Source organism: Ranitomeya imitator, chromosome 1 (assembly GCF_032444005.1).
Source record: "Ranitomeya imitator isolate aRanImi1 chromosome 1, aRanImi1.pri, whole genome shotgun sequence".
Lineage (NCBI taxonomy): Eukaryota > Metazoa > Chordata > Amphibia > Anura > Dendrobatidae > Ranitomeya > Ranitomeya imitator.
In genome coordinates, this window is record NC_091282.1 from 201816987 (window position 1) to 201839544 (window position 22558).

Sequence of the window (22558 nt, forward strand, 5' to 3'; positions counted from 1 at the left end):
ACGATACACGCCGACCTGACGACCAAATAAAGTTCTGGACTTCTAGCTACGACCAGCGATGGCACAGCGGGATCCAGATCGCTGCTGCGTGTCAAACACAACGAGATCACTATCCAGGACGCTGCAACGTCACGGATCGTTGTCGTTCTTCTTGTAAAGTTGCTGAGTGTGAAGGTACCTTTAGTCCCTGTCCTGTACACCCCCATTCAATATAAGTTCTTGATAGTATAATGAATTTGGGGGTGGGAGAAGATGTTATCTAGTACTTAACATTCTCCTCCACCTCCCAATTCATTACAATTCACTGACCGTTTTCTCCCACCTTTCAGTTCATTACAAAGTGTTCTATGCACCTTACCCCCTCTTCTTCCACTCCCCAATAAATTTGGGGCCCTGGAGCTTTGGGCTCCTAGAAAAAGGCCAGATTTCTGCCGCCATGCAAGTGCCCCCCTCCACCACTGGGCCCAGGTGCAGCTGCACTGGCAATATGTCCACCATGGCGTGTTGAATCCAACATTAGAACATCTAAACTCATGGAAGTGTTAATTGACTACAAATTAGAACTGTTTCTTTAATTACTCTTATCCTCATGATACCTGTAGCTAATGTATAGCTAAAGGCTTGTATAGACATACAGTTAGGTCGAGAAATATTGGAGCAGTTGCTCTGTTACTTGGGCATTAAATACCATTATTTTTTATTTAAAATGAAATATCTGAGATTCAATTAAAGTGTAAACAAAAATATCCTGTGAAACGTTTAGGAATTGTAACTATTTTTCTATAAACCTTCCTCATTTCAAGGGCTCAATTGGAAAAATTAACTTTATAATAAATAAAATGTTCATTTGTAATACTTTTAGGGAATCCTTTACAGGCAAGTTTGACTGCTCGGAGATTAAGTTTTCATCGCCTCAGCAGCGTGATTTACAGCTATTAGCCAGCTTGATTACATGTGGGGATTCCCTAGCAACCAGGCAACCCCCACATGTACTCAGGCTGGGTAGTAGCTGTAAATCATTCAGCTGCCGTGATGAAAACTAAATCTCCGAACACTAACAAATACTCGGAGGCTTTGATTCAGCTGATTTCAATTCTTGCTTGTTTGTTGATCTTTCTGCCTAAATTTCCTTAAGCATGTGAAAAGCAGCTTGAGGTGTTTGAGATCTGGTGATTGACTCGGCCATTGTAAAATATTCCACTTCTTTGCCTTAAAAAAAAAAAACCTGCTGGGTTACTTTTGCAGTATGTTTTGGTTCATTTTCCATCTATACAGTGAAGTGCCACCCAATCAACCTTGCTGCACTTGGTTTAATCTGAGCAGAAAGTATTTCCCTGTACACTTCAGAATTCATCCGGGTGCTTCCGTCTTCAGTCACATCATCAATAAACACTAGTGACCCAGTGCCACTGGCAGCCATGCATGCCCAAGCCATCACACTGCCTCCGCCGTGTTTTACAGATGATTGTGGTATGCTTTGGATCATGAGCTGTACCACGCCTTCACCATACTTTTCTCTTTCCATCATTCTGCTACAGGTTGATCTTGGTTTCAACTGTCCACAGAATGCTTTTCCAGAACTAGGCAGGCATCTTTAGATGTTTTTTGTTGACAAAGTCTAATCTGGACTTTCTATTTTTAACCCCTTCCCGACCCATGACGCCACGTAGGCGTCATGAAAGTTGGTGCCAATCCGACCCATGACGCCTATGTGGCGTCATGGAAAGATCGCGTCCCTGCAGATCGGGTGAAAGGGTTAACTCCCATTTCACCCGATCTGCAGGGACAGGGGGAGTGGTAGTTTAGCCCAGGGGGCTTCACCCCCCCCCCCCGTGGCTACGATAGATTTCACCTATTATAACTGGTGAAATATTACAATCCAGCCATGGCCGATGCTGCAATATCATCGGCCATGGCTGGAAACACTAATGTGCCCCCACCCCACCGATCGCTCCCCCAGCCCCCCGATCTGTCCGGTACACTGCTCCGGCTCCCCTCTGTCCTGTGCTCCGCTCCCCCCCATGCTCGTGTCCGCTCCCCCCCGTGCTCATGTCCGCTCCCCCCGTGCTCCGTTCCACCCCCCCGTGCTCCGTTCCACCCCCCCGTGCTCCGTTCCACCCCCCCCGTGCTCCGTTCCACCCCTCCCGCGCTCCGATCCACCCCCCCATGCTCCGATCCCCCCTCCGTGCTTCCCCCCACCCCATCATACTTACCGATCCTGCCGGGGTCCGTCCGTCTTCTCCCTGGGCGCCGCCATCTTCCAAAATGGCGGGCGCAGCGCGCCCGCCGAATCTGCTGGCCGGCAGATTCGTTCCAAAGTGCATTTTGATCACTGAGATAGATTATATCTCAGTGATCAAAATAAAAAAATAATAAATGACCCCCCCCCCCTTTGTCACCCCCATAGGTAGGGACAATAAAAAAATAAAGAATTTTTTTTTTTCCACTAATGTTAGAATAGGGTTAGGGGTAGGGCTAGGGTTAGGGTTAGGGTTTCGGTATGTGCACACACGTATTCTGGTCCTCTGCGGATTTTTCCGCTGCGGATTTGATAAATCCGCAGTGCTAAACCGCTGCGGATTTATGGCGGATTTACCGCTTTTTTCTGCGCATTTCACTGCGGTTTTACAACTGCGATTTTCTATTGGAGCAGTTGTAAAACCGCTGCGGAATCCGCACAAAGAAGTGACATGCTGCGGAATGTAAACCGCTGCGTTTCCGTGCAGTTTTTCTGCAGCATGTGTACAGCGATTTTTGTTTCCCATAGGTTTACATTGAACTGTAAACTCATGGGAAACTGCTGCGGATCCGCAGCGTTTTCCGCAGCGTGTTCACATACCTTTAGAATTAGGCTATGTGCACACGGTGCGGAAGTGGCTGCGGATCCGCAGCGGATTGGCCGCTGCGGATTCGCAGCAGTGTTCCATCAGGTTTACAGTACCATGTAAACCTATGGAAAACCAAATCCGCTGTGCCCATGGTGCGGAAAATACCGCGCGGAAATGCTGCGTTGTATTTTCAGCAGCATGTCAATTCTTTGTGCTGATTCCGTAGCGTTTTACACCTGTTCATCAATAGGAATCCGCAGGTGAAATCCGCACAAAAAACACTGGAAATCCGCAGAAAATCCGCAGGTAAAACGCAGTGCCTTTTACCCGCGGATTTTTCAAAAATGATGGTGAAAAATCTCACACGAATCCGCAACGTGGGCACATAGCCTTAGGGTTGGAATTAGGGTTGTGGTTAGGGTTAGGGGTGTGTTGGGGTTAGGGTTGTGGTTAGGGGTGTGTTGGGGTTAGGGTTGTGATTAGGGTTATGGCTACAGTTGGGATAAGGGTTAGGGGTGTGTTGGAGTTAGAATTGAGGGGTTTCCACTGTTTAGGCACATCAGGGGTCTCCAAACGCAACATGGCGCCACCATTGATTCCAGCCAATCTCGTATTCAAAAAGTCAAATGGGGCTCCCTCAATTCCGAGCCCCGACGTGTGCCCAAACAGTGGTTTACCCCCACATATGGGGTACCAGCATACTCGGGATAAACTGCGCAACAATTACTGGGGTCCAATTTCTCCTGTTACCCTTGTGAAAATAAAAAAAATGCTTGCTAAAACATCATTTTTGAGGAAAGAAAAATGATTTTTTATTTTCACGGCTCTGCGTTGTAAACGTCTGTGAAGCACTTGGGGGTTCAAAGTGCTCACCACATATCTAGATAAGTTCCTTGGGGGGTCTAGTTTCTAAAATGGGGTCACTTGTGGGGGGGTTTCTACTGTTTAGCCACATCAGGGGCTCTGCAAACGCAACGTGACGCCCGCAGAGCATTCCATCAAAGTCTGCATTTCAAAACGTCACTACATCAATTCCGAGCCCCGGCATGTGCCCAAACAGTAGTTTACCCCCACATATGGGGTATCACCGTACTCAGGAGAAACTGGACAACAAATATTGGGGTCAAATTTCTCCTGTTACCCTTGGGAAAATTAAAAAATTCTGGGCTAAATAATTATTTTTGAGGAAAGAAAACGTATTTATTATTTTCACGGCTCTGCATTATAAACTTCTGTGAAGCACTTGGGGGTTCAAAGTGCTCACCACACATCTAAATTAGTTCCTTTGGGGGTCTAGTTTCCAAAATGGGGTCATTTCTGGGGGATCTCCAATGTTTAGGCACACAGGGGCTCTCCAAACGTGACATGGTGTCCCCTAATGATTGGAGCTAATTTTCCATTTAAAAAGCCAAATGGCGTGCCTTCCCTTCCGAGCCCTGCCGTGCGCCCAAACAGTGGTTTACACCCACATATGGGGTATCAGCGTACTCAGGACAAACTGGACAACAACATTTGGGGTCCAATTTCTCCTATTACCCTTGGCAAAATAGGAAATTCCAGGCTAAAAAATCATTTTTGAGGAAAGAAAAATTATTTTTTATTTTCATGGCTCTGCGTTATAAACTTCTGTGAAGCACCTGGGGGTTTAAAGTGCTCAATATGCATCTAGATAAGTTCCTTGGGGGGTCTAGTTTCCAAAATGGGGTCACTTGTGGGGGAGCTCCAATGTTTAGGCACACAGGGGCTCTCCAAACGCGACATGGTGTCCGCTAACAATTGGAGCTAATTTTCCATTCAAAAAGTCAAATGGCGCGCCTTCCCTTCCGAGCCCTGCCGAGTGCCCAAACAGTGGTTTACCCCCACATATGAGGTATCGACGTACTCGGGAGAAATTGCCCAACAAATTTTAGGATCCATTTTATCCTATTGCCCATGTGAAAATGAAAAAATTGAGGCGAAAATAATTTTTTTTTTTGAAAAAAAAGTACTTTTTCATTTTTACAGATCAATTTGTGAAGCACCTGAGGGTTTAAAGTGCTCACTAGGCATCTAGATAAGTTCCTTGGGGCGTCTAGTTTCCAAAATGGGGTCACTTGTAGGGGAGCTCCAATTTTTAGGCACACGGGGGCTCTCCAAACGTGACATGGTGTCCGCTAAAGAGTGGAGCCAATTTTTCATTCAAAAAGTCAAATGGCGCTCCTTCCCTTCCAAGCCCTGCCGTGCGCCCAAACAGTGGTTTACCCCCACATATGAGGTATCAGCGTACTCAGGACAAATTTGTGGTTCAGTTTCTCCTTTTACCATTGGGAAAATAAAAAAATTGTTGCTAAAAGATAATTTTTGTGACTAAAAAGTTAAATGTTCATTTTTTCCTTCCATGTTGCTTCCGTTGCTGTGAAGCACCTGAAGGGTTAATAAACTTCTTGAATGTGGTTTTGAGTACCTTGAGGGGTGCAGTGTTTAGAATGGTGTCACTTTTGGGTATTTTCAGCCATATAGACCCCTCAAACTGATTTCAAATGTGAGGTGGTCCCTAAAAAAAATGGTTTTGTAAATTTCGTTGTAAAAATGAGAAATCGCTGGTCAAATTTTAACCCTTATAACTTCCTAGCAAAAAAAAATTTTGTTTCCAAAATTGTGCTGATGTAAAGTATACATGTGGGAAATGTTATTTATTAACTATTTTGTGTCAGATAACTCTCTGGTTTAACAGAATAAAAATTCAAAATGTGAAAATTGCGAAATTTTCTAAATTTTCGCCAAATTTCCGTTTTTATCACAAATAAACGCAGAATTTATTGACCTAAATTTACCACTAACATGAAGCCCAATATGTCACGAAAAAACAATCTCAGAACCGCTAGGATCCGTTGAAGCGTTCCTGAGTTATTACCTCATAAAGGGACACTGGTCAGAATTGCAAAAAACGGCAAGGTCTTTAAGGTCAAAATAGGCTGGGTCATGAAGGGGTTAAGGCTGATTAATGGTTTGCACCTTGCGGTGAACCCTCTGTGTTTGCTCTCATGAAGTCTTCTCTTTATGGTACGACTAGATACTGAAATACCTACTTCCTGGAGAGTGTTCTTAACTTAGGTGGATGTTGTCTGTTTTTCTTGACCATAGAAAGGATTCTGCGATCATCCACCACTGTTGTCTTCCCTGGACTTGCAGGCCTTTTTGAGTTCCCAAGCTCATCAGTTCTCCCTTTTTTCAGAATATACCAAACTATTGATTTGGCCACTCATAACATTTCTGCTATTTCTCTGATGGATGTCTTCTTTTTTTTCAGCCTTATGATGGTCTGTATCCATTGAGAGCACCTATGATCGCACATTGTGGGTTCACAGCAACATCTTTCATATACCACACCTGGAATCTGCTCCATACCTTTAACTTGCTTAAGTTATGATGGATTAATGAGGGAAAATCCCATGCAGCCTATTAAAGAACTTCCGAGTTTATTACCCAATTACTTTAGGTCCCTTGTAAAAAGAGGCAGCTACATAGTGAAGAGTTTTAATTCCAAACCCTTACTTCAATTATAATGTGAATACCCTCAATTAAACCTGAGAGTCTGCACTTTAACCCCTTAACGACCGCCGATACGCCTTTTAACGGCAGCAATTAAGGGTACTTATTCCTCAGTGCCACTTTTTGACGGCGCTGAGAAATAAGTTTATAGCGCTCTCCAGCATCAGAATTTCTCCGGGGTCTCGGCTACCAGGGAAATTGCACAATAAATTTTGTGGTCCATTTTCTCCTGATACTTGTGAAAAATAAAAAAATTTGGTTCCAAAGTAATTTTTTTGTGAAAGAGGTAAAAAGTTCATTTTTTTTCCCTTCCACATTGCTTTCGTTCTCGTGAAGCACCTGAAGGGTTAATAAACTTCTTGAATGAGGTTTTGAGCACCTTGAGGGGTGCAGTTTTTAGAATGCTGTCACTTCTGGGTATTTTCTGTTATATTGGCCTCCAAACTCACTTCAAATATGAGGTGGTCCCTAAAAGTTTTGTTGGAAAAATTAGATCGCGGGTCAACTTTTAACCCTTATAACTTCCAAACAAAAAAAAATAGTTTCAAATATTGTGCTGATGTAAAGTAGACATGTGGGAATTGTTATTTACTAACTATTTTGTGTGACATATCTCTCTGATTTAAGGGTACAAAAATTTAAAAGTTTGAAAATTGCAACATTTTCAAAATTTTTGCCAAATTTCTTTTTTTTCATAAAGTCATATCAAAGAAATTTTTACCACTAACGTGAAGTACAATATGAAAAAACAGTCTCAGAATCAGTGAGATCTGTTGAAGCATTCCAGAGTTATAACCTCATAAAGTGTCAGTGGTCAGAATTGTAAACAGTGGCCCGGTCATTACCTACCAAATTGGCTCTGTCACTAAGGGGTTAAACCCATATTGATATATAACTGTATCTTGAATATGTTGTGGTAAACGGCTAAAATGCCAAAACTTGTCACTCTCCAAATATTTCTGGACCTAACTGTTTATTTGTTTCTGTCCGAGTTCTACTTTTCTTCTACCAATAAGGAGTTAAGAGGATTTTTTTAAATAATCATTGTCATTTCAATAAATTTATTTCTGCTTGATAGCCAATGTACTAAGTAGCAGAATTGCAAATAATTTTCTTTACCGAACATGTTTCGTATTTCTTTAAAAATGCCACTAGGTATCGCTTCCTCCGTACCTTGCCATCCTCTGCCTATTGTCAGGTTAAATCTGTCTCCAGTAACAGAGAAGTAGAGATGGATCACCAGAAGTGGGAGAGGGACTTTGCTTCTCTTAGCTTTGATCTTCTGTTCATAGAGCAGATCTGCCTTTCAGTCACAGCTTATGCAAATTCCCTTTCCCGTTCCTCCTCTTCTACATCATTGCAGTCCACAACCTTAACGTCACACATAGTAAGTAGTACAATCCTTGTCCTCCATCTCTGCTGCACCTTCATAATCAGCATTTCTGTTCTGCTTTTCATACAGCTGTAAGCTTCTTTTAGTAACCGCTTAACCCCTTTCTGACCTCGGACGGGATAGTACGTCGGAGGTCAGATCCCCTGCTTTGATGCGGGCTCCGGCGGTGAGCCCGCATCAAAGCCGGGATATGTCAGCTGTTTTGAACAGCTGACATGTGCCCGTAATAGGCGCGAGCAGAATTGCGATCTGCCCGCGCCTATTAACTAGTTAAATGCCGCTGTCAAACGATGACAGCGGCATTTAACTACCGCTTCCGGCCGGGCGGCCGGAAATGACGTCATCGCCGACCCCCGTCGCATGATCGGGGGTCGGCGATGCTTCAGAATTGTAACCATAGAGGTACTTGAGACCTCTATGGTTACTGATCGCCGGCAGCTGTGAGCGCCACCCTGTGGTCGGCGCTCACAGCACACCTGATTTTCAGCTGCATAGCAGCGAACAGCAGATCGCTGCTATGCAGCAGTGGCGATCACGCTGTGCCTGCTTCTAGCCTCCCATGGAGGCTATTGAAGCATGGCAAAAGTAAAAAAAAAAAAAAAAAAAAGTTAAAAAAAATGTGAAAAAAATAAAAAAAAATATAAAAGTTTAAATCACCCCCCTTTCGCCCCAATCAAAATAAATCAATAAAAAAAATATCAAATCTATTTGGTATCGCCACGCTCAGAATCGCCCGGTCTATCAACTAAAAAAAAGCATTAACCTGATCACTAAACAGCGTAGCGAGAAAAAAATTTGAAACGCCAGAATTACGTTTTTTTGGTCGCCGCGACATTGCATTAAAATGCAATAACGGGCGATCAAAAGAACGTATCTGCACCAAAATGCTATCATTAAAAACGTCATCTCGGCACGCAAAAAATAAGCCCTTAACCGACCCCAGATAACCAAAAATGGAGACGCTACGAGTATCGGAAAATGGCGCAATTTTTTTTTTTTTTTTTTTTTTTTTTTTTTTTAGCAAAGTTTGGAATTTTTTTTCACCACTTAGGTAAAAAATAACCTAGTCATGTTAAGTGTCTATGAACTCGTACTGACCTGGAGAATCATAATGACAGATCATTTTTAGCATTTAGTGAACCTAGCAAAAAAGCCAAACAAAAAACAAGTGTGGGATTGCACTTTTTTTGCAATTTCACCGCACTTGGAATTTTTTTCCCGTTTTCTAGTACACGACATGCTAAAACCAATGATGCCGTTCAAAAGTACAACTCGTCCCGCCAAAAATAAGCCCTTACATGGCCATATTGACAGAAAAATAAAAAAGTTATGGCTCTGGGAAGGAGGGGAGTGAAAAACGAACACGGAAAACCGAAAAATCCCAAGGTCATGAAGGGGTTAAAGAATATTTTGCTGCCTGTAGCTGGTCTAATGTATATTAATATATAGAAGGACATACATATACAGATAGGATTGTAACTGAACAGGATCAAACTGGGGACACAACCATAGCTATTCATGCTGTGTCTCTGTTCCCTCCCTGTTCTGCTGTCACCTCGATCTCCTCCCTGACTATGCTGCTGCTTCCAAGCTCCATCTCTCCTCTTTCACAAGTCGTGCCAGAATATAGGACAGGAGGGGATTCTATTTCAGCCTGGCATCTTATTGGCCACCGCAGTAAGTGAGGAACGTATTGCAGTTTTAGTCCTGGCGGACTGCTCAGGCAAGGTAACCCTCCACTGATGTTACCGATCAGCAATGACTTTATAACTAACGCAACAGCCCTTCTATAGTTTACTGCACAAGATAACCTGCAACATCCTGTATTTCGCCAATAAGGGGGAGGGGAGGGAGACCTAGGGTGCTTGTGGGATCCTGCGCAGCTTCCCAGGAACCCACTATCTGGGGAAAACGGAACCAACTTTTTCTACAACACCAGGTCCATGACACTCTCATTAGGGACTGTAATAGACATTGTTGCTAATAAGTGAAAATTGGTACAGTCCTCTGTCTGTGAAGGGAAGGTCCATCTTTTTCTTTAATAGAAAGTGCAGCCACTGTAAAATGATCGATCCATTTCAAGGAACATTGACATTGCTCCGTATTTAAATTGAGGGGGTGAAAGGTTGCATTGAGCCCTTGTGCCACACCAAGGGTGCACCTAAATACCTTCATTTGCATAAGAAATCATTCCCCTACTTACCTGTTAAGTGATTTTAGTTAGAATTTTGGGGAGTGATAGACCCTCTTTATAGACATGATGAAGAGTATCTGTACCCACGCCGAGCACTACAGCTACTAGGGAGAATCTGATATTTTCTGTCAGTGGCCATAAGACATGGTGTAATGTGAAATATTAACAGAAAATGATGGTGGAGCTTAATGAGCTTACATCCCTAAAGACTTAGCTGGATTCAGTTCCTTTCCATTAGTATAATCCGTGCTGTTCAACCTCCATTGCATAGTATTACATGGCAACTGTTCATAGAAACATAGCGGCTTGTTGCTCAGTATCACATGGAAGCTATAATTCTCCCCTTCACGTCAATTCCACTACTTGTGCTACGTGCGTGCGTGTATATATGTATGTATGTATATATATATATATCGCAAAATAGAAGAAAGGAGCGCACTACCTGGACATCCGATGCAGTAAAGCTTTATTCCAAATGCATAAAAAACATCTTCACGACCGGGGGTGCTGTGAAAGGAATGCGGCTAGGCTAGACGACGGCCGTTTCGCGCCCGGCTGGCGCTTCAACGGGTCAGACCCGTTGAAGCGCCAGCCGGGCGCGAAACGGCCGTCGTCTAGCCTAGCCGCATTCCTTTCACAGCACCCCCGGTCGTGAAGATGTTTTTTATGCATTTGGAATAAAGCTTTACTGCATCGGATGTCCAGGTAGTGCGCTCCTTTCTTCTATTTTGCGATATATTTGTGACTGCTTTCTTGTGGAGTCGTTGCACCCTGGACTGAGCCTTTCCTCCAAGACACAGGTGAGCGGTTCACTCAGCGTCAGTTGTCGGATGTGCCGTCCGGCTGTTTTCTTTTTGTTTGTATATATGTATATATATGTATATATATGTATATATATGTATATATATATATATATATATATATATATATATATATATATATATATATATATATATATATATATATTATTATACAGTACAGACCAAAAGTTTGGACACACCTTAACCGTTAAGAGGAGACTGTGCAGCAGGCTTCATGGTAAAATAGCTGCTAGGAAACCACTGCTAAGGACAGGCAACAAGCAGAAGAGACTTGTTTAGGCTAAAGAACACAAGGAATGGACATTAGACCAGTGGAAATCTGTGCTTTGGTCTGATGAGTCCAAATTTGAGATCTTTGGTTTCAACCACCATGTCTGTGCGACGCAGAAAAGGAGAACAGATGGACTGTACATGCCTGGTTCTGGTTCCCACCGTGAAGCATGGAGGAGGAGGTGTGATGGTGTGGGGGTGCTTTGCTGGTGACACTGTTGGGGAGTTATTCAAAATTGAAGGTATACTGAACCAGCATGGCTACCACAGCATCTTGCAGCGGCATGCTTTTCCATCTGGTTTGCGTTTAGTTGGACCATCATTTATTTTTCAACAGGACAATGACCCCAAACACACCACCAGGCTGTGAAAAGCCTATTTGTCCAAGAAGGAGAGTGATGGGGTGCTACGCCAGGTGACCTGGCCTGCACAGTCACCAGACCTGAACCCAATCGAGATGGTTTGGGGTTAGCTGGACCGCAGAGAGAAAGCAAAAGGGCCAACAGGTGCTAAGCATCTCTGGGAACTCCTTCAAGATTGTTGGAAGACCATTTCCGGTGACTATGTTTTGAAGCTCATCAAGAGAATGCCAAAAGTGTGCAAAGCGGTCATCAAAGCAAAAGGTTGTGTGACAAAACACTCTGGGATCGCCTTTGCTGGGGTCAAAGGTCACGTGGTTTGTGCATTGAATTTCTGAGGCGTACAGCAGATTTCTGAGCAGGCTGACCTCAGGTCAGATTTATTAACGTGAAAGCAACATGAACAAAACAAAACATAAAAATAAATCCTAGCCTGTCCGGCACTAACTAAACAAATACGTTGCTATCTCAACAACTGGGGGGGCTTCTCCCACCCAGCTAACATCACACAGATCTTGAGCACAGCTCTTCACTCACGTTTGTCTCACACACGCAGGCAATCTGTGTGCCCCAGGCAGACACTGGAAACCCCCAGCTGGTCATCTTTTATTCCTACAATCATTAACCCATTAGCACCCTGAAGATACTGAGTGGCCTAATTCACATAGGACAAACACCTGGGCGAGATATACCTGCCTCCAACTACCACACCAGCATGAGTCTTACATATCCCCCCCCCCCCTTGCTCAGACCACTCCGGTCGAGCAAGAACACTTTTGAAACAGTGCACTCGGGATAAGGCATCGGCGTTCCCCATCTGCACCCCAGGTCGGTGCTCCACCGTAAAAGAGTAAGCCTGCAGGGCAAGGAACCACCGGGTTACCCGACTATTACGGTCTTTGTGGAGGTGCATCCACTTGAGAGGGGCATGGTCTGTGACCAGCCTAAACTTCCTACCGGCCAGGTAATACTTGAGGGATTTAATGGCTAGGCACTCTTTTTCAACCACCGCATACCTCTGCTCATGTACATTCAGTTTCCGACTGAGATAGAGGACCGGGTGTTCGACTCCGTCCCTCACCTGGGAAAGTACAGCTCCGACACCAGTATCAGAGGCATCAGTTTGTACCACAAACTCGCTGCTGAAATCAGGAGTCACTAGTACGGGCTGAGAGCACAAAGCCCGTTTCAGGCTGTGGAAGGCCTCTTCAGCAGCTGAGGTCCATTTTACCATGACGGAACCCTTCCCCTTGGTAAGATCCGTCAAGGGAGTAGCCATGACTGCAAAATTGGGTATGAACCGGCGATAATAGCCGGCAATCCCCAGAAAAGCCTGTACTTGTTTTTTGTTCACTGGTTGTGGCCAGCCCTGAATTGCCTGTATTTTGTCGATCTGGGGTTTAACCACTCCTCGGCCAATCACGTAGCCCAAGTATCGGGCTTCTTCAAGCCCGATGTGGCATTTCTTGGGGTTTGCCGTTAAACCTGCATCTCGCAGGTCATCAATCACCGCTTGTACCTTCTGGAGATGAGTTTCCCAGTCCATGCTGTAAATTACGATGTCATCCAGGTAGGCAGAAGCGTACTGTCTGTGAGGCCTCAAGACTCGATCCATCAATCTCTGGAACGTTGCGGGAGCGCCGTGAAGTCCAAATGGCATATAGACATACTGGAACAGACCTTCCGGTGTAGCAAATGCCGTCTTCTCTCTGGCCGCCTCGGCCAGAGGAATCTGCCAGTACCCCTTTGTTAAATCCAGGGTCGTAATGTATCGGGCTTTACCAAGCCAGTCGATCAACTCATCGACCCGGGGCATAACTGCATTCAGTTTCCTAAAGTCATTACAAAACCGGATGGAGCCATCCGGTTTAGGTATCAACACAATTGGACTGGACCAGGCGCTGTGCGACTCCTCAATGACTCCTAAGTCCAACATTGCCATCACTTCCCGGGAGACGGCTTCACGGCGGGCTTCCGGAATCCGGTAGGGCTTCACATGAACAGTGACGCCAGGCTCTGTGACAATCTCATGTTTCACCAACTTAGTCCGGCCAGGTTTTTCGGAGAAAAACTGTCGGTTCTGTAACAAAAATTGCTTAACCTCAGATTTTTGTCGTTCTGAGAGAGTCTTGGCAACCTGCACCTCCGGTACAGTAGGTGAACAAACCGGACGGGGCAGATCCGCCGTTAGGGCAGAGCTGTCTTTCCAGGGTTTTATCAGATTCACATGATAAATCTGTTCCGGTTTTCTCTTACCCGGCTGGTACACTTTATAGTTCACTTCACCAACTCTTTCTCGGACCTCAAATGGGCCCTGCCATTTCGCCAGGAATTTACTATCCATCGTAGGGATTAGGACCAACACCCTATCGCCGGGTGCAAATGTACGGACCTTAGCGCCTCTATCATAACTTTGCCTCTGGGCTCCCTGGGCCTGTAACATATGGTCCCTAACAATGGGCATGACAGCGGCAATACGATCCTGCATTTGTGTTACATGGTCGATCACCGTTTTAAAGGGAGTGACTTGACCTTCCCAGGTTTCTTTTGCAACGTCCAGCAGTCCCCGGGGACGACGGGCGTACAACAGTTCGAAAGGCGAAAACCCTGTGGAAGACTGGGGAACTTCCCTAATGGCAAACAGCAAATAGGGTAACAAGTAATCCCAGTTTTTCCCATCTTTGTCTATCGCCTTCCGGAGCATCTGTTTTAAGGTTTTGTTGAAGCGCTCAACCAGGCCATCTGTTTGAGGGTGATAGACAGACGTACGCAACGGGTCTATTTGTAAGAGCCTGCAGAGCTCCTTCATTACCCTCGACATAAAGGGAGTCCCCTGTTCGGTGAGTATCTGTTTTGGAATTCCCACCCGACTAAACACTTGTACCAATTCCTTGGCGATCGTCTTGGTAGCTGTGTTACGCAAAGGGACAGCTTCCGGGTAACGAGTGGCATAGTCCACGATGACGAGGATATGTTGGTGCCCACGTGCGGATCGGGGAAGGGGCCCAACCAAATCCATCCCAATTCTCTCAAAAGGGACCCCGATGATAGGAAGGGGTACCAAAGGGCTATGGAACTGAGATTTAGGGGCCGCGATTTGGCACTCTGGACAGGACTCACAATAGTTACGCACATCATAATGTATTCCAGGCCACACAAAACAATGCTATATCCTTTCTGTGGTTTTCTGTACCCCCAGATGTCCCCCCATTATATGTCCGTGGGCCAAATCCAGTACCTTCCGCCGATAAGGTTTGGGTACCACTAACCGTTGCACTGTGTCTTCCCCTTTTTTTTCTACCTGGTAGAGCAAATCATTTTCAAGAACCATATACGGGTACGCTAGCCTAGTGTCAGGTTCTACGGGTACCCCATCTATCATTTTTACATTTTTCCTAGCCGGAGTCAGGGTAGGATCTTTCATTTGCTCGCTGTGGAAGTCATCCACCTGGACTCCCAAATCTGGCAGGCAGGGTGCCGGATGGCTGTCTGCCTCCGCCTCTCGCTGAGGTTCCTCAGTTTCCTCTGTTTCCCCCGCCATGATGGAGAAGGGGTACTGAAGGTTAGATTCACTAACCTCCCCAGCAACATCTTCCTGTGGGGTCTCCTCTAGGGACTCGGGACCTCCAGATGGCATGGGAGAAGATTCACGGGTACAGGTACCGTGAAGGAGCAACTGATTCTCCCACAACTGCCAGAAATAGGGAAAATCCCTGCCCAGGATTACATCCTGTAACAATGCGGGAACGAGTCCCACTTTGTGCTGCACTGACCCATAGGGAGTAGAAATCCATATGACCGCTGTTAAGTACGAGCGGGTGTCACCATGCACACACGTCACAGAAAACTTGTCAGACGGACCAGACGGAAGTGCCACCAGACTAGCTTTCACCAGAGTCACCACACTTCCAGAGTCTAGTAATGCCACAACATTTTTCCCATCAACAGATAATTCACACAGGTGTTTCACTGTATCATTTTGACCCGCATTCACACTCACTAGCTGTGTAACCAAAGACATGCGTTTTCTTTTTGGGCCTCGCCGGAGAGAAACGGGGCGATCAAATCGGCCCATCGTGCCTTCGGCCACTTCTCTCTCAACGCCGTCCGCTCAAACGTTGTCAGGTATGCCTCGACGTCATCTTCTGCAGTCAGCTTTTGCCAGTATCGACTCACATGGATCCTTCTGGACTCTGCTTCCGGGTCAGCGTCAGGCATGCTCACCAGGCGCTGCGCCACCTGTTGGAGAAGTTGGCGGTCTGCAACAGTCATGTCCAGTAACTCCTTCAGCTGTGCGGCCATCAAGCGATTAGCTTCGTGCTGTGCGGCAGTGGCCTGCTACTGTACGGCAGTGGGGGGGCTTCTCCCACCCAGCTAACATCACACAGATCTTGAGCACAGCTCTTCACTCACGTTTGTCTCACACAGGCAGGCAGTCTGTGTGCCCCAGGCAGACACTGGAAACCCCCAGCTGGTCATCTTTTATTCCTGCAATCATTAACCCATTAGCACCCTGAAGATACTGAGTGGCCTAATTCACATAGGACAAACACCTGGGCGAGATATACCTGCCTCCAACTACCACACCAGCATGAGTCTTACAGTGGCTACTTAGAAGAACCTAGAATATAAGACATAATTTCAGTTGTTTCACACTTTTTTGTTAAGTATATAATTCCACATGTGTTAATTCATAGTTTTGATGCCTTCAGTGTGAATTTACAATTTTCATAGTCATGAAAATACAGAAAAATCTTTAAATGAGGTGTGTCCAAACTTTTGGTCTGTACTGTGTATATATATTTTCCAGTGCTTTCTTCATTGGGTGATTGCATGTAATTGGTGGTCATATAGATGTTTTTATTTAACCCTTTCAACCGCCTCTTGTCATAATGTGGGGCCCGTCATAGTTCACAGGCACGCATTGGTTGAAAGATGAAACTTGTCTGACTTTTTAAAAATCATTATTATAATATTAGTTTTACCTAAAAAGAGGTTAATGTCTGAGAATAGAAATGGTTTGATTCAGAAGAGCTCTCTAGATCCTATTAACGAAACTCTCCCATTGTAACTGGGTAAATAATTTATGATGGGAGGCGATCTCCACAGCAACCTGTTAGGATGTGGTTGCCAGGAGCTTGCTAATGGTACAATGATGTCACAAGTTTTCAAACAGAAAATTGCAATCTGTTCACATTCATTTTGGTTCTACATATGATAATGCTCAATTAAACCCGAAAACCTTTAAAACAATTTTTTTCCCACTATCTTGTTTTAGAGTCTACCGGCACTCTGTATGAAGTCCTGTCATCCATTAACTCTGGTAAAGGTATTTCTATGAAACCCACAAGCCACCCATCGTCCTCTGCTACTGCCATTGACCCGGTGAGTCTGGTCATTCAACGTGCTTATTATTTTTGCATAGTCTCAAGATTTATGCCCAATTGAAATTGCATCTTCTATATATGTCAAGAGTTTATTCATATTTTATTTATTAAAAGCACATAGGAAAGCGAAAGCATCTAAAATGATTTTCCTTTAAAAAAGCCCTTTTATTTTATATGTATAATGTATCATCATTATTATTACTATTTTTAAATCTGCAGCTGCTCCCCTTACCCGATGGTCTATCACACTCTGCACTACTTCCTTCCGTGTGTATCAGCTTCCTGTTTTCTTCCTGTTAGGCCGGGGTTACACAGATGTATGTCACTCTCCGTATACTGGCCGCAATGCCTGGAGTGACAGCAGACCTTCTGACCCAAACTTAAAGCCTCATAGACACTTATGCCAGATTAGCCATTGTATTCTGTATACAGACTGTGAAACAGGCTTGTGCAGTGCTATCAGTCCTACAGTGCATCAGTGCAGCATCATGTAACCAGCTAGATCTTGCACCATCTCCGTGTGCTGGGATAACTCATTATCCTGATCGCTATAGTCTCCTTAGTAAGCTAATAGATTAGCAATATACTTTAAAGGGAACCTGTCAGCAGGATTGTGCACAGTAACCTACAGACAGTGTCAGGTTGGCGCCATTATACTGATTACAATGTTACCTTGGTTGATGAAATCCGTTTTGTGGTTGTTCTTTAATCTTTATTTTCAGTTTCTGGTTAATGATATGCTCGTTCCCTGGAGGGGGTCTGCATGTGGTTCGCTGATTAGGTATTCATAATGCAGACTGCTGACAGGTCACTGATCCCTCACTGATCCGCCCCCTAGATTGCATAATGAATATCTGTATATATTTAAATATATGACAGATTACCTTTAAGGAAATAATACTATAGTATAAACACTGGCGCTCACCCACAGAACTACCTAACGGTTATCAGCTGCTGGCATCAATCAGGGTAGTGCCCCCCTGAATAATAATATGGATCAATACAAACAAGTAGATGCCGCGCATAAAAATACAGAAACCAATATCACATAGTACAAAATGAACAGCTTAAAAACAAAGAACAAACAAGCGCGACATCTACTTGTTTGTATTGATCCATATTATTATTCAGGGGGGGGCACTACCCTGATTGATGCCAGCAGCTGATAACCGTTAGGTAGTTCTGTGGGTGAGCGCCAGTGTTAATACTATAGTATTATTTCATTAAGTGCCTATACACTTGGGCAGCCCCCATAAGTTTTAGATTTAGCAAGTGTATTCTCCAATGGCCATTAATATATTGTGGCAGGATAGGGACTATCGTATATCCTTTATTAAAGAGCGCTTCTCACAGAATGGACCGTTGCCAGTTAAAGTGGGTAGGGCTAGGGAACTGCTTAAGACCTTGGAGAAGTTGCTTGTTATTGAAATGAGACATGTGGGAGATAGCTGCACTAGAAAAATATATTCAAGCACAAAAGGCTCCTAAAGGTTTGACTATTTATAAGTCACTTGCAGGTGATTTTGGTGACCCAAGTATCCAGGAGGAATGGGACTGTATGTTTAGGGATTTTTCATTAAGGGCAGTCCAATTTATTATTGATAAAAGATCACTTAATATGAAGAAAACGAGTGAGTCTGTTGTTGGGATATTTGAGCAGTTGAAAACGTGCACCAATACCAATGAATTTGGGGAGTTGGTGGATAATATTTTGTACAGACTTAAAGAGAAGGAGAAAGATATAATTGCAAGAAAGATAAAGAAATTTCAAAGGGACCATATACCTGATGAACTGTACATGAGGAGTCCAAATTATTTGGACACCACCAATATGTCCCCCAGTAACTCACTGTATGAATCTAATGGGTTGGTGGTACTGGATGAATATGAGGGTACACCAACGCATAAGGACAGTGATATTCTGTTGAATTTTCTATCCATGACAACTCAAACTCAACGCAGTATACCCCTGTCTCTGCTCGGCGGGAGAATGTTCCCGTAGAACTAAACTCCCCGTTCACTACTAAATATAATGACCTGGTGGATATTACTTTGCATCCAACCACCCCGTTACCTGAGGAGTCCAGTCCTCAAGCGGGACCCAGTGGGGTGTCTAGGTTTCCGGTGAGTACATCGAATAGATTTTCACCTCTTGCCCTCGAGGAAGGAGCTCATGGGGATATTGAGGACATTGAACTCTATAGTCCAGTAGATCGTAGAGTAAATAAGCAAAGTGGGAGTAAAACGATCATTGGGAGGATAAAGGGTCCACCCAATAGGAGGGACCGTGGTAAAGATAAAAATTCTGCAGTAAGCACCCCCCGTCCACCTGGAACTAATGTAAGAAATGGAGCAGTGGCAGGCACATCTTCTAATAAGCCATCTGGGAGGAGCTTGAGGGGATCTAAACCTCCCCTATTTCGCCCCTCCATCAATCGGGATTTTTTTCAGGCCCGTTCCACAAAGCAAAAAGAGGTAAAAGGGGTGGGAAACGCTCCAAAGTTAAAATAACAAGAAATGACCATGGGAACGGTAATACCCCAAAAATATTCAATTTAAGTGAGCATGTGCTATCAACTAGTGAAGTATCGTTACTACAAAAGGGGATGAAATTTGCACCCACATCGGCAACCAATCCATTTAAATTATATATTTGTATGAAGAAATTCCTACGTAACTTGGCCTTGAAAAAGTATTTTTTAAAGAAGGAGACAACGTTCACTCGAAGTGCGAACCAAACAACAAACGAATATATTCATACTGCGCTATCTAATCCTTCTAAATTTACTCCTGCACAGGAATATTCGAATGCGTTTCGCACTTTTGATTCATTGGTCACAGCAGATATTAGAAGAATGAGTAGTCATAGACCAAAATTCATGCTCCATAATTTATCCATGCAGGAAAGAACAGCAATAAAAGAACTGCAGGAAAATAACGATATTATAGTCCGTCCGGCAGATAAGGGGGGAGGGATAGTGGTACTAACACGATCCATGTACCGGGAAGAGTCAAGGAGACTCCTGAGCGATACTATTACATATCAAAAACTAAAGAATGACCCTATGCCACTTTTTGTAAAGAAATTGAACATCCTTTGCTCTAAGGGGAAATCTACGGGTATTTTAAACAGAAAGGAATTTGAGTTTGTAATGAACCGTACCCCAAGCATAGCGTTGTTCTATCATATTCCAAAACTCCACAAAAATCCAACGTGCCCACCCGGAAGGCCCATTATTTCTGGTATTAATAGCCTGACAGCAAATCTGTCTAGGTATGTGGACGTCCATTTACAGAAATGTGTGTCCTTGATACCGGCATATCTCAAAGACACAGGCCACGTGCTACAAATTTTGGAAACGGTTACGTGGAAACCCAGTTTTATTTTGGGTATATTGGACATTAAGTCCTTGTACACAGTAATTGATCAAGATAGGGGCTGCCAAGCAGCAGGCCACTATCTTCAACTGTTGGGTTCGTACTCTTCCACCCAGGTGGAGTTTATTCAGGAGTGCATACAATTCATTATTAAGCACAATTATTTTTTATACGAAGAACAGTTCTTTTTACAAAAGTGGGGCACCGCTATGGGGACACGGTTTGCCCCTAACTATGCAAACCTGTATGTAGCCAAGTGGGAGGAGTCTAAAATTTGTGCAAGTGGGAAACTGCATGAAAAGTTGGTGTTCTGGCGTCTGTTTATCGATGATGTTTTATTTATCTGGGAAGGATCACAATACGACCTTGAAGTATTCATATCTAGTTTGAATGTAAATGAATATGGACTTGAGTTTACTCCAACTACAAGCACCACGAATGTATACTTCCTGGACCTTAACATCTATATAGATGGCAATCAGCTGTACACAAAGTGCCATCGTAAAGAAGTGGATGCCAATAGTTACATCCATATAACTAGTTGTCATCTTCCCGTGTGGCTCACCAGTATCCCTAGGAGTCAATTTACACGGATTAAGCGTAATTGCACTAAAGAAGAGGATTACTATGTGGAGGCAGAATTCTTGTCACAACAGTTTTTGGATAAAGGTTACCCGAAACATCTAGTGGATCAAGCAAGATGGGATATGGAACATGTACCAAGAAATGAGTTAGTACATCCCGAAAAGATAATTGACACTCATGAAAACAATATCAGGGAACAAATTAATAAACTTCCACTCATATCTCAGTTCCATACAGGCTACAAACAGTTTAGGAGAACAATAGCCAAACATTGGGCAGTACTACAAGGGGACAAAACGGTGGGAGAATATTTGCCCAATGTCCCAAGGTTTATCTATAAAAAAGCCCAATCTTTAGGCCATATTATAGCTCCAACTACTAAACTAGCAATTATTGATGGGAACAAGAAACCCAAGACTTCCCTACCACCGAATGCGGGTTTCGTGCCTTGTGGAAGCTGCTTTAGCTGTATTAACACTAATTTTAAGAAAGTACTACAGACTTCATTTAAAGATGCCAGCGGAAAAAAGGAATTTATGATTAGGGATAGGATTTCTTGCTTCTCTAAAGGGGTCATCTATGTGATCCGATGCCCATGTGATAAATTGTATGTAGGGCGTACCAAACGGAGTCTTATGACCCGACTGAAAGAGCATATGAAGAATATTCAGAAAGGTCACCTAGGACATCCCCTATCCCGGCATTTCTTAATTAAACATAATAAATCCACTAAGGGAATATTTTTCGCTGGCATTCAACGTGTGCATCAGAACCCTAGGGGTGGGGATTATATTAAAAGCATGTCCAGGGTGGAGACACAATGGATATTCACCCTGGATAGTCTGGCCCCAAAGGGTTTGAACCATGAGGTGGAAATATTCGCCTTCTAAATAGTATTAAGGTGAATCGTTAATCAGATAGAATACTGGCAAAATAGGGTATTGGAGAGATGCCAATAGATAATACAAACTCGAGGATATGGCTCCTCTTTGGAGGCGATATTGTAGAGTAATTTTTTAAATATATTGTGTGAGTACATTTTAATATATGTCACTTTGTACTGTAGTGTTTTTTATTGTAATGTATTTATTGCTTAGGATCACTGAGAGTTTTTTAAATTGGTTTTATGAGTGTCATTGACACTGGAATAATTTTAAATGCGCTCTAAAGAGGTTCTTGCAGATATATATATATATATTTTTTTTTTTATTTGTTAATAAAGTTAAGGTTTTAATATATGTATTTAGGTAGTTTGGGGTTTTTATGCAGCATACTGAGGGAGCCATCTGCAGCCTATTCCAATACAGGGAAAGGGATCCACATATATACTGTATTCTGCGCTGCACTCTGTGAATACACGGTATTGGTGTGGCTGTTTCCAAGAGAGCTGGGACACCTGGGGTTAAGGAGGGGGTGGTGCGCTGCACTCTGTGAATGCACAGTATTGGTGTGGCTGTTTCCAGGAGAGCTGGGAAACCTGGGGTTAAGGAGGGGGTGGTGCGCAGTAATGGCCAGACAGTATATAAGATAGGGTGAGCTAGGGGAGCGGTAACCCTGAAGAAGAAGAGCGTTGCTCTTTGAAACGCGTTGGTTGAATCCTCTCCCCCTTTTTGAGCGAACCAGCGCTCCTTACGATTAGTGACGTCACTAGGTAGGAGGAGCTTATCGGCCATTGCTGTTTTGGTTTGCGGTATCCAGGGAACGCTACCGGCCGCGGCTTCCCTGGTTTACGCTGCATAGCATCATTTGACACGCACCACGCCGGAGCCCTTGGTGGTCTATACCGGGCAGAAGGACTCCCACTCGCACTCA

The 22558-nt window shown here is 44.0% G+C and overlaps 1 protein-coding gene across 1 annotated transcript in view; it reads left to right on the forward strand.

Annotated features, from left to right (window-relative positions):
* The window catches only part of HSD17B4 (hydroxysteroid 17-beta dehydrogenase 4), a 505871-nt gene that overhangs the window by 220691 nt on the left and 262622 nt on the right, over positions 1-22558 (forward strand). The window contains exon 12 of the mRNA XM_069753449.1: positions 16675-16781. Within this exon, the coding sequence (XP_069609550.1) occupies positions 16675-16781 (107 nt within the window). The remainder of the gene's footprint in view (positions 1-16674; positions 16782-22558) is intronic.